The following is a 13,235-nucleotide window of genomic DNA, read 5'->3' on the forward strand; positions in this document are numbered from 1 at the left end:
GATTTTTTGTGTTATTTTCTTTATTTTATTTGATTGCATTTTTTCCATAGGTGATATTTTCTCTTTTTGCTATGGAAACTGTAAGTTTCTGTTGGAGTGCTTAATAGCCTAATAGTTGGAGGGGAAGGAGTACCTCTGGGATTATCTGTGTTTGCAAACAACCTATTTATAATTCTCATCTGCATTTATTTTAACGTGTGTTCCAGAATGCTGACAATATTTGGACTATTCATTCCCAGGTAGAATATACTACTGTTTATTGTGAATAGCTATGTTTACCTTTTACTTATTTTCTGCAGTTTCTGAAAGATTTTATTGTTCTTTTGACAATGTTGATGAATTAATTCACACTGTTGCATGGTTCTGTGACTCCCATACTGCAAACTCCATAAGACATTGACTTAATGACCAACACAAGTACAGTGTTAAACTATATCTTTACAAACATATTGAAACTTGAAAGTAGAGAAAACAGTTTATTTAATCTTACAATAAATTTTGCAAAATAGAATAGCTTAGATTATCATACTTTAACCTTTTTTTTTTTTTTTTCAATTTATAAAAGACTGAAACACAGTTGACAATGATATGGACACAGAAATACTATTTGCTATGTTTTATTTTCTACAATTTTGGATAATATTAGCATGCAAGTAATTGAATAAAAATACTTGTATATATGACTTATTTTGAAATAAGAATTTTACCAGCAATAGATTAAAATCTTGCCATGAAAACTTAGATGAAACATGACAAAAAAAAAAAAAATAAAATAAAATAAAAAATTTTTAACCTGAAAAAATATTCATCCTGTTATCTTTTACATATTCCATTAATAGTATATTGTAATGGTCTCTGAAAGATATTTTCATATATTTTAAACTGTTTTTATATTGTTAAATCATTTGTTTTCCCTTGAGATTGGTAATATGAGCAAGGCATGAATAATTAAGAATGCTGGATTGCTTGCAGGAGAATCTTCTATTTACACAGGCTAGCCCATACTGCTCAACGCTCTGATGAAACCCATCTGACTATGTAGTTATGTCTGATACCACATGGCACATACTGCATGCATGGATGTAGATTTCTATGAGGCCAAATGTTTTCCTTCAATTTAACTAACCAGATGAATGCATATTTTACACCACATCTGGTCAGTCTTGTGCTTCCTAAATACAAGCATTTGTAAAAGTATGCACACATTTCTTTACTGTTATCTTAGTGTTGCATGCTAAATATTAACAAAGAGAATGGTTAATATGCAGACTGATATTTTTTAAGGCATATTTTAATTTTAAAGAGCTATCTGGATGTAATTCATGTAATAATGACCACCTAGAAGGGAATCTAAGTTTCTGAGGCATCTCACTCCAGTGAGATCTCGGCAGCCACCCGAAGGCAGTTGTACATCTCCTGTGGCAGGTCAGCCCGAGTGAGATTGTTTCCATCCAGGCGCAAATGTGTGATCTTGGAATAGGTCAATGGTCCAACAACCTTACAGAAACTGCTCAGTGGGAACTCTGAAACAAAGGGGACACAAGTAAGAGAAAGCACAAATAATTAAGACAAATGAGATAAAAATATTATTTTTCTGCCTTTTCTTTTTAACTTAGAAATTGTGAGTTCTATTTTTTATTTTTATTTATTTTATTTTATTTTATTTCAATATTTTGTGTGTCTCTGCTGATACCATTCTACTTGAGCTTACTGGGACTTCAGGGGGTTTTGTCAGAGAGCTTCTTCACATTAATCGAGAAGTTCAGAATTTAAAGATTGGGTATTACAAGTGCTGTGTGCTTGCAGCATCTATTTAATTTTTAAGTCTTCAGATTTTATTTAGAGGCTCAATTGGGCATTTAAAAAAGAAAGAAAGAAAGAAAGAAAGAAAGAAAGAAAGAAAGAAAGAAAGAAAGAAAGAAAGAAAGAAAGAAAGGAAGGAAGGAAGGAAGGAAGGAAGGAAGGAAGGAAGGAAGGAAGGAAGGAAGGAAGGAAGGAAGGAAGGAAGGAAGGAAGGAAGGAAGGAAGGAAGGAAGGAAGGAAGGAAGGAAGGAAGGAAGGAAGGAAGGAAGGAAGGAAGGAAGGAAGGAAGGAAGGAAGGAAGGAAGGAAGAAAAGGAAAGAAGGGATAAGTTTCTGGAAAAGTTGTACATAATATAATCTTATTCGTATGAAGAGGCAGTCCCCTGAGTATGTTTGTAAAATATTATTTTTGGAATGTTTCATTTTGATTTACTAGTTTTAAAATGAAATTTGGGCTGGGGACATTTAAATTGTATAACTGAACCTTTCCAGAAAAGCAGGACTGCAAGGTAAATATAAAAGTAAAAAAAAAAAAAAAAAAAAAGTAAAAAAAAGTAAAAATATTTATATTTATTGCAGTTCACATATCATGCTATGTATAGCTTCCATCCAACTGAAATATGGCAGGCTTTGAGTGGAAATTGTATGTTATGAGCAGTATTAACTGTAAGCAGAAAAAAAATGCATGAAACAGAAATTCTGTGCTCGGTATACATAAATTCATATGCATGAATTGTATACCTCAGTCATTCAGAAAAGATTTGTCCTCAGGAGAGAATCTCCTGATTAACCTAATGTCCACTGTACACAGTGTCCATTGTGTAACTCTGCAAAGATAGTTTTTCATTCTTCTCCCTTTGATTCAGACACTGTCACCACTCAAGAACCAATCTGAGAGACTTGTTCTTCTTAAGTTTTTTGTCAGTGATTAAACGTTATTAAATGCTTTTGTGGCACGGAGGATCAGCTCTCATAATTTCTGAGAAATCAAGGTAGGATTCTCAAAATCAAAAACGCTTTTGACTACAGGTCATAGGTCATTCATGGGTTTTTGAAAATACCACGATATATCCTTTCTGCATGACTATCTCATTTAAGAAAACAAGATGACCTACATTCAGTTGTAGTAATAATGGAAGAGGAAGTGGATATCTTTCATATCTCTACTTTAAACTCAATTGGATTTTTCCAGAACTGACATTACAATAATCTTCTATAATTGATGAAATATTTATTGTGTAAACTAGGTATAAGTGTACACCCATCTCTAAAGGCAGATCTTTAAAGAATGACAGTGTAGTTAATTTGTTACAGACAGGGAGATGATGTCAAAGAAAGGGTAAATATTTGCATATCTTTCACAAAGTAAGGAATATTATGTGGAGATTGAGGAAATGTATTTCAAGTGTTAGATCTTGATCACCAAGATTTTTTAGACTAAACAAAAACAACAAAAACAAAAATCCTTGATTTTTGAATATTTTACAATCTTGTTCTGAAAGGGTGAAATAAAAAAGGCATCCTTAATGGAACAAGTATCGGGCAGTCCAAATTGGAATATTGTACAATATTAAACTTGTAGACCAATTCTAATACTTTACCAGTTAATGTACCCACTGAAGTGAACTGATGATTCTCATGAGATAGGGTCACGCAATCTAAGAAAAAGTTACAGGATTGGATCTGTATGGATTTTGTTGTATGAAAACAAGTTTGCTTGGCCTACAGCCTCAACCATTTATTATCTAGGCCAAGGTCTCTGGAGATTGTTTGGGTAAAATTTGTAAAGTGGTAAAAAAACATGAATTTTAATATATATGTTTTTCGTTTTCTAGTCTTTAATGGAAAATAAAATGACACAGTAAGTATAATTTTATTGAAGACCATATATATATATAAGTTTTCAAAATTTACTTTGTTTACCATATTGTTACTTTTGAGCACAAGTTCATATGTAAATGTTGTGCACGTAAGCAAGTTTATTAATGTTATCAAAATACCCAGCTGTGAAGATTGTTTATGAGATTGAGACAACTTTGCAAGTAGATTCAGATTTAGTCTTCACAGAAGTCAAAGGAACTCTGTCATGGACTTCAGTGATATTTGGTTCCATTTCTTGGTGTAAAGTGCATGTATTTGGGAATTAATTTATTATGCAGTTCATATAATTGTCATTTGTAAGAAGCATATTAAAAATATCTGTTTTCTAATTGTATCTATATTAGCAGAAAATTAGATAAGTGTTTCTTGGAAGTGCACCCAATGTGTTCTATATGTTCTGTATGGAAACTGCAATCTGTGAAGCTGAAGCAGGTAAGACATTACTAGTTTACTTCCTCCTTTATTGAAGTGATTCATGTTTCAGATGTTCCTGTTCAAATATCTTTCTGAATAAATAGTATTAAGGTTTAGAGGTAAAGAACATTAAATTCTGCTATTAGTATGATATTCATATTTTCCCTACTCAGAATTTCTGCATGAGTCAGACAAAGAGATAGTTACAAGGATTGGGTAAAAATTGGATTTTCACCTGAACAGTTATTTTCTCACTAAATGTGTCTGTTCCCAGAAGAAATTCTGTTGTTTTAACAATATTTAAATAAGAAATATCTAGAGAGAGAAAAAAATATAAAAAAGTCAGGAGAAGGTTTTGCCCTCTGCTCTCGTATACCCATAGAGAAAAATAGGACCATAGAAATATTTAAGATTTTTAGACAGAATTTATTTTGACTATATGCTAGGCAAGAGTATATCCCTTGCACATCAGGACTACAAGCAGCCTTAAGCTGAGGAAGATTAATAGTGTTAAGATTTTTTGTTCAGGTGTGCAATACAGCAAAGATTAATGGGATCAGCAGTCCTAGTCACCTTTGCTGGTCTGTGGTCCCATAGTAACTGTATCTGAGTCATTACTGTACAAGCCACTATAAAAAAAAAAAAAAAAAAAAAAAAAACATTTTGGGATTGCTAAAGTATTTCAGATAAAATACCACGAAGTATCTCTACAACTAACTGTGTTTAGAGTAATTAAAATTATGGTACAGCTACTGATCCAGCAGAATATTTTGTCTCCTGACTGTCCCTTTGAACATTTTCAAGTTTCCCCTTGTAATACTCTATTCATATGATATCTTCTTGCTAGGAATTTATGTGGAAGCCACTGTTTCCTTAATCCTTCATAAGTGAAATATGGAGAAGTCCATCTGTGGACCCTCTTCACTGATCCTCATTGATTTCTGTAACTACAAAGTGTATTTTTGCCTTGAGCAATCTACATGTATAATAATAAATATTACAAATATGTATTTAATCCCAATGCAATCCTAAGGCATGGGAGTAAACCAATGTTGTCATTAATCAGGAAACTCCACCCTGAAATTATTTAAAAAGACATACTAAAAAAGAAGATTCAATCTTATCCATTCTGGGTTTGAGGTATGAAGAGAGCAAAGACACTGGTCTTATGTTCGCTTGGAGATCCAACTAGCACATAACATCATTACATCATTACACTTAAACTGAAAAGCTGAGCAAAACCTAGCACATAAATAGTATCTCCTTAAAAAGAAATGATTATTGCTTGTCCCACGTTGATTATTAGCATATTAGGGAACACAATGTCGTTTCTGTGAAATTAGATAGTCAAGGAAATCTATTATGAAAATCTACTACATTTCTTTTTCAGGCAAAAGAGTAAATCAGAGCTCTCTTGCATTAGTCCATATGGTAGCAATGAAAGTGCAGCAGTAGCCTGTCCTACTCCTTACACTGTCACCCTCTCCTGCTGACTAGCATTTTGGAAATACAGCTCTCATTGAAAAGTATATTGCTGTCACAGTTGTTTAGAAGTCCTTGGAAACATGAATGGAAAACGAAGTTGGTACCTGGGTATCTTGCAGAAGGCTCAGAAAAGCCATTCTAATCAGTTAAAAATGCCTCATTTATCTTAGGATAAATTAAATATCAACAGCTTTTTTAGGAAAGAGTATCTGACAGAGTTCTACAGGTTGCTGTATGTAGAACCTCATGTGGGAAGCATTAATTCATTTTTTTTTTCCCTCTTCAAAACAAGGAAATGAAAGAAAATGAGATATAGGGAAAAAAAAAAATCATAATATTGGGGAACATGTGAAACAGTAAATAACAAACAAAAGGTCTTGCCTTCTCCCCGGTAAGATCTCCATTAAAATATTTTGCTGCAAAGGCTAAGTCTGTATTGAGTAAGGAAAAAAATGTTTCTTAGCTAACTGGTATCCTAGACCCCTGATGGATACAGATAAGAAGATGAGGATTTTATGGTTTATAGTTTATGCTAGCTAGCAGGATGATGTAAGTCTTCCAGCAGAAATGCTGTATTTGACCTTACTACCTCTACATGAGAGGACACTGCTGACAGAGATCCAGCTGGAGAGCTTCTAACATGAAGGTGGGGTTGGCCCAGCTTTATAGTATCTCCTTCCCATCCTAGGATTAGGACAACCTTCTAAAAGCTCTGTCTCAGTAGAAATCTCCATGATCTCGTACAAGGTGTGGCTGTTATTGATTTTAGAAGGAACTGTTTTAAAATCATGCTTGAATGGAGACAAACTTGACACCTAATCATATGATGTGGAAAATGAGAATTAAAAACAGAAAGCAACAGGATCAGGATCTGCTAGGTGGAAGGGCAGGAAATGGGAGAAAAAAAAAAATAATATATATATATGTATGTATGTATGTATATATATAAGCTGTTTCATTGTCTTTTTCATTATGCCTTGTGCCTAGTATCACAAGTGTTTATACTAGTATTTATTGTACTCTTGTTCTCTCCTCTCCTCCAGCACTTTCACTGACACTCTTCTGAAAGGTTGCACATACTGTAGTTTGATTCTCAGCTTTTTTTTTTTTTTGACTTACTAATTATGACTATCCTCCACACTGATTAAATTTTTCCCAGAGTTTTGTTTGTTTGTTTATTTTCTAAATTGTATATGTGCACTCCATTGACTTTGATAGAGGTGCTTCAGTGTACCTGAGATGAGTATTTGGCAAATAATAACCATATATGTATGAAAATAGAATATTGTATCTTTAAGATTAATTTGCATAGCTAAATGTCTGTCTTGTAATATCAATGCAAGCAACAGTAAGAAAAATGATAGCCAGTACCATTTATTTAAACTGGTTGAACTACACTTCCAGATACTTGCATCAACCATTAGTGTCTAGATAGTGGTAAACAGAAATGAAAATATGCAAATTTAACTCACTGTTAATTTTGTTGACTTGGAGGTAGAAGTTTTCAAGATTCTCACTGACAGTTGGAATGCTCTTCAGCTGATTGAAGGAGAGATCCAACTCAACCAGTGATGTGATATTGAAGACGTTGCCTGGTATTCCAGAATCTGTTAATTTATTGTGGGATAAACGTAAATATTGCAGGGTTTTAAAACCTTGGAAATACTCATCAGGAATGTTGGAGATCTGGTTATTGTCAAAATACAGCATAAGCAAGGAGTGAGGCAGTCCTGTTGGTAGCTTTGTGAGTCGATTGAAGCTTAAGTCAAGATACAAAAGAGAATTCAGGCCTTTAAATGCCCCAGAAATAGAATCTGCTTTCAGCTGGTTGTTCTGGAGGTGAATGACAGTCAGATTTGCCAGCCCCTCAAGTGCACCGGGATTAACTTTTGTGATCTTGTTGTGACTTAATTGCAGGTCATCCAGAGTTTTTGGGAGTGGTCCAACAGCTTCAGTCAAATTGTTGTAATTAATGTGAAGTTTCTTCAGATGCTTTAGTTTAGAGAAGACTCTTCCCTTAATTTTTGAATTTTCCAAATGGTTGTGATCTAGGATAAGCCATTGTAGGTCTGTTACATTATCAAATGTATTTTCTTCAATGCCCTCAATCATATTGTTTCGAAGATAAAGGTATTTTATTCCACTTGGTACAATTGGAATGGTTTTCAGTTTAAGATTGTCACAATACATTGCAGTAGGGTAGCTTAAAGGACAATTACATTCTGGGGCACAGACTGCTGAGGATGGCCCAAAAGGATCATAACCATAATCATCTGCAGGACCATAGTCATACTGGCAAAAAATGCCACTAATCAATACCAGAAAAATGTGCAGTGAGTTTAAAGTCATCTTTTCAATGTGTCTTGTCCCTGTATAGTGAAGGGGGATAAAAAAGTTACAATTCTGGTTTTTTTTGTTTGTTTGTTTGTTTGTTTTTTAATCAATATTTTGAAATTTTAGCACACAAAGACTATGATTCAAAGCTAATCAATTCAGGCTTCCCATATAAAGCTATTAAATAATAAAAATATATTCCTTTGTTAGTAATGCACAGTTGCTATTACAAATTTACAGTCCCTGTTTTGTTATAAACTGCTTTGTAGTGTGAAACTGCAGGTTATTCTGCTGTTGCAAATAACACATTTTTAAAGTCATACTGCAGCCATTCATCAAGTTACAATAAGGATGATAATGTCCAAGTTTTCTAAACTTGGCACAGAAGAGTTTCCAATTTTGCTGAAGGCCATGTTCAGAGATAGTTTTTCCATGTAAATTCTATCAAGCTTTCATTGCTATTACTAATATGTTAGAATTCCTCATTTTTAAATAACATGATGTTTTCAATTAAGTTCAAAAAGGTCAGGAAAGTTACAAACTGAGAGGGATGGTCTACTATATAATTTGTTGTTAAATTCCAGTAGCTTGAAATATTTTATTCTCCCATTTCCTCTAAAGAAAGGTAGGAAGTTCCACCAAGTTTCATATTCAGATAAACAAACTCATGGAAACATAGTGCATGTTCTCCTGGACCTGTCAACCAGTACTACATATAGTACTACATATGGTGCATGAGTATAATCTCTCTGTCTAACAGGGGTCTACAGTGGATCTGAAATGACTGCACTTCAGATAGTGCAAGTGTCCTTGCAAAGTTGATATATAACAATGAATGTGATAATTACATTGCGTTACCATTCTAAATAAATCAATTAATAAAGTACTTGCTTTGCATAGTTGGCCTTCTAGATCACATATAGCTAAAGGATGTTTTAGTGTCTTTGGGTATGTTTTATTGTGATACAATATACGTGATCTCACCTTACATTTTAAAGGCATACTTCATAAGATATTAATTTATTATTATATCACAATCTTCATAGATTAATATCTTGATAATATTTCTTACTACCTACATGGATTCTGTGTTGTAAAGTCAGTGAACTAATTTTGATTTTCACTGGTGAAAGTGTACTCAACTACACTAAAGAGTGAGACAATTAAGAAAATCCTTAGAAAAATCATGCTCTCAAGTAATTTGAGACAGCACGTACAGCCTTTAAACTGACCACTATGCATTGATCTCAGATCTAGGCAGTCTTCCAGAAAAGTCAGCCTTGCTATTGGCACTGTTTCATGTAACACAGAATACCTAAAGTTGAAATGCAGGGTCATTGCTAGAAAGTCTTTAATAAATTGGCTTGCTTTTATTAACTTGATAAAATCCACATAATCGCTCAACTAAAGTAACTCTAAGCAGGGCCTATTGATCTGGTGCAGAAAAAGGATTTATTTATTTTTTTTAAATTTAGTCAACCATCCCAAAAGCCCCTCTGCTGGATATTAAGCTGGATATTAAGTCTTCTGGATGAATAGGAGTATTGCATATCTTTTTCCATGGTGTTGGTTTCATCACATTTACCTAATTACAAAGTATTGCATAGAGAATCAATCAAATGTGAATTGTCAGTGTAATTTTCTTTGTTCTTTATTACTGCATGGGAACATGAAAACTTGATCTTCAGTCCCCTGCTGGTATAAGTAAGTACAGCTCCTCTGAAAGAAAAGTTACATTGACAAAATTCACCTCAAAATCTGGTCATATTTAGGTACTAAACATTAAGGACAGGAGACTAACTGCTTCTGTTCTCAAAATATAAAATACTGTAGAGAACTTCTTGGACTACGTTCTTTGGCTTTACAATGACATTTTTATACGTCCTCATTATTTTATAGTCTTACTGATAAAGTAGGGTAAACTTCCTATTTTAAATTCAAATTCTATTGCTCCTGTATTTATAAATTATACTCATAATTCTTGATTTATTACTGAGGCTGACATAGTATTATATATAGTCATTATATAGGCTGACATAGTTATTTTAAAGAGTATACAATGTTTAACTGCTTCACAAAACCCTGGAAGTAATTTGGAGTTAGACAGCAATTTTTTTTTTTTTTGAATGATTTTATCAAAAAAATTAAAATTAGATGCCAATTCCTTATTGCAAAGCCATAAGTGTATGTGTCTGACATAAAATAGCACAGTAAAGTAAATATTTAGTGTAGTTAATTTATTTTATTTATTTATTTATTTTAATTCATGGTTCTAAATGTTTCTCTGTCAGAAATGTAAGATGTAAATGGATCATGTACACATACTTGGTTGTTACACTGAACTATATGAATTCAAAAGATAACATCAGAATATGTTCTTAGATGTTTATCTTATAAATATAAGCATTCTTGAATGGATTGCTTGTGTTTGTTCTACTCAGTTATGTTATAAAATACCTGTGAAAACATTTATGAAGTTGCTCAGGTGACATGCCAAAACATACTAAATGACAAATCCACAAATTTGGAAAAATGCTTACTACAGTAGAGTAGACAAACTATTTAAATTATTTTGGAACCTATACTGCCTTATTTCTAAAGTTGTTGTGAAATAAAATAAATATAAATTTATGATCCCACTATAATTAATATACCTTAATTCTGCAGCATAATGTTTTACACAATTTGCATAAGAGGTATCATTAATAAGCTTCAATAGGATATTTCAAATATGTCTTAAAATTAACTAAATTATTCAAAGTATCTATGATTTTCCTCTTGTTGTTTACTTGATTAAATATTTCACTGTCTGGATGCCTTGTCTTTTTGTGAAATGAAGCAAAATGATTTAACAAACGGAGTGCTATGGAGCTATTACTAATAGACTATGAATGAATAAGTAAGGAATGAATAGTCTTTAAAAATATATTTCTACTGTACATCAATTCTTCTTTTGAAGTAAAACAAAACAGACTTGAAATGAGAGCAAGATTTATGCACAAAACATGTGAGGTCGTTTTAGGGAAACTAAAAAAGTAAATGTACTAAACAACTGTTGATTTGTGTTCAATTTACAAATTGGCAAACTTATCCTGACATGTTTTCACATTCATATTACAACTACATTTAAATAGCTGAACATTACAGTTAAAACATGCAGAAACACTTACCTTACTGCCTTGAAGCTGCTTTCGTTAATTCCCAGAGCAGATGCAATAAGGGACTGTATCGACCAATATATGCTGTAAACAGTGTCAGGAGGTAAAAGTCTGCCAGATCCTCTGTGTTACAGGAGGAGAAAAAAAAAAAAAAAAAAAAAAAAAAAAAAAAAAAAGCCCTAGTCACGCTGTTCTCTGAAGCTGCTATGTCATCATGGTGATCTTGTGGTGTGGCATGTACAAAAATGCAGCTCTCTAATGAAGTGCAGGTGGATACCATATTTTGTACAAGGACAACCCATCTGCTCTTCCTGTGGGATGAGAGAATGATAAGTGTTCAGAAATCTGAAAAAGTTTAGACCACTAGCCACAGCCTTATACAAAGATTTTTATTTTTTTTTGAAGGAAAATATTTTCCTTTATAAAACAAATTTTAAACAGACTTTTGTTTCCCAACTTATTTTATGCTGCTAGACATGAGTTAACAAATAGCTCTAAGACCTCTGTGCTGCTGTATTTCTTTAGCCAAGTGACTCATTCCTTTGTTTTTATTTTATTTTGTTTTATTTTTGTAATATGTGTACAATAAAACATCCTTAATACAACTTTTAGCTTAAGGACTAGATTAAAAGATGTAAAAATTATCTTTAAATTACAACCTTTTGCTCAGCATTAAATAATGAGTTCAAAGTTTGTTCTACAAAGCTTAGGAATTTACATGGTCTCTAACTTTTCTTTGGTGTCTAAATGCATGTCTGTTTAGTACAAACACATCCGAGGAATATTTTTTTTCAGCAGTTACTGTAAACTTTATACATTTGTTCATTTTTACACTTACGACTTTCTTCTGCTTTTCAGAATCTGGAACTACTCAGCTTTACATTGTCTGTTTCTTATTCCGTGGATGTAGTTCAAGAATGCATCTTACAGCTTGGAGGAGAATGTTATTTTCACTGGGAAATGCCAAGAAAATAATGCACTAAGACAGTAACTGTTTAAAATGGATCCTAATATTTCTGTGAGAACTTTCCCTTATCTCTAATTGGTGGATATCTTCTCTTTTTATGGGATGCAAGCTCTGTTCTAAAGTTGGATGGAAACAAATGTGCATATAGAACGCACATACATTTTAAAGAACCTTGGGTGTTTAATTACATATAGCTGTAATTATCAATTTTGTTGGTGGTAGTGGTTTGTTTGGTTTTTTTTTGCTATCTGTTATCACCTGTATGGAGTAAATTACTTTTCCATAACTTTTTGTAATCCATTCCTTTTACTAAATTTAGTTTTGTCTTAAGTCACATGATAATGCAGTGAATGAAACCAGTTACTTCTGTAGAAAGTCATGGTACGGTATTTATCTAGGCTGGAGAACCCTAGCAGTGTCTTGCAGCAGAGAAGCCTGGATGGGGCTTCCACTGCGATCTGATGATGATGTATCTAGGCCACCATGCTTGTGGGGGTCACTGGTAGCAGGGAAAGATTGGCCATAATTCAGTGTCCTTCACAGAGAATGGGAAAAAACACCACATAGTTACAGCCCCCTGGGCTACAATTCCTGTTTCTGCCATAACAAAATTGGCATACAAACTTACGCAAGACAGTGTAGTAAGTACCAGTTCAGTTCTGAGGGAGTAAATTTTACTCTTTTGATGTTCTGATGTCATGCTGGTCACTGTGGCATGGGAGATCCATTTATATATTAAGAAACAGAGGCTGAAGACAGATCATAGCTACACTGAATGATGTAAATCACCTAAATGGTTAATAGAATGTGAAAACTCCTCCCATTTAAAGCCATGGGATTGCCATAGTAAACTAAGCTAAGTAGGTGAAATGTGCATGGGATCAGGACTGGAAATGTAAAAGTGGACAAAGCTGTTGTTGTCCTGTGCATGGACAAATGGAGACCAGATGGAGTTTCTCATACACGGTATGATACTTATCTGAAAATAACTTCGTTAGTTTCAGTTGACCAGAGAAAACCTAAACTGTAGCCTTGACTGCAAATGGAACAATAAACAGGAGTATTGAGAAAATGATCTATCTGGAATAAAGAAAACATTCTGAGTACAGAAAGGGATGCATTGGAGTGTCTGGGGAATTGCTCTGGGGAAGAAGGTACAACAAACAGCAATGGTGAATAACATTTGTAAAGACA

General features: G+C 33.3%; 1 protein-coding gene across 1 annotated transcript; it reads right to left on the minus strand.

Annotated features, from left to right (window-relative positions):
- Positions 1–499: 499 nt before the first annotated feature.
- Positions 500–11,363, minus strand: LUM (lumican). The gene is made up of 3 exons (XM_082753018.1): positions 11,087–11,363; positions 7,055–7,951; positions 500–1,523 (listed from the first exon to the last, which is right to left on the minus strand). The coding sequence occupies exons 2-3, from the start codon at positions 7,929–7,931 to the stop codon at positions 1,369–1,371; spliced, it is 1,032 nt and encodes a 343-aa protein (XP_082609144.1). The 5' UTR covers positions 7,932–7,951; positions 11,087–11,363; the 3' UTR covers positions 500–1,368.
- Between the last annotated feature and the right edge of the window lie 1,872 nt (positions 11,364–13,235).

The sequence above is a fragment of the Aythya marila genome (genome assembly GCF_965140915.1).
Source record: "Aythya marila genome assembly, chromosome: 1".
NCBI lineage: Eukaryota > Metazoa > Chordata > Aves > Anseriformes > Anatidae > Aythya > Aythya marila.

Bases quoted from the DNA above. Each gene is read 5' to 3' on its own strand.
- LUM (XM_082753018.1), bottom strand. From the start codon at position 7,931: ATGACTTTAAACTCACTGCACATTTTTCTGGTATTGATTAGTGGCATT. The intron at 1,524-7,054 runs GTGAGTTAAATT...CCTTTGTTTCAG, and splicing joins CCAAGTCAACAAAATTAACA to AGTTCCCACTGAGCAGTTTC.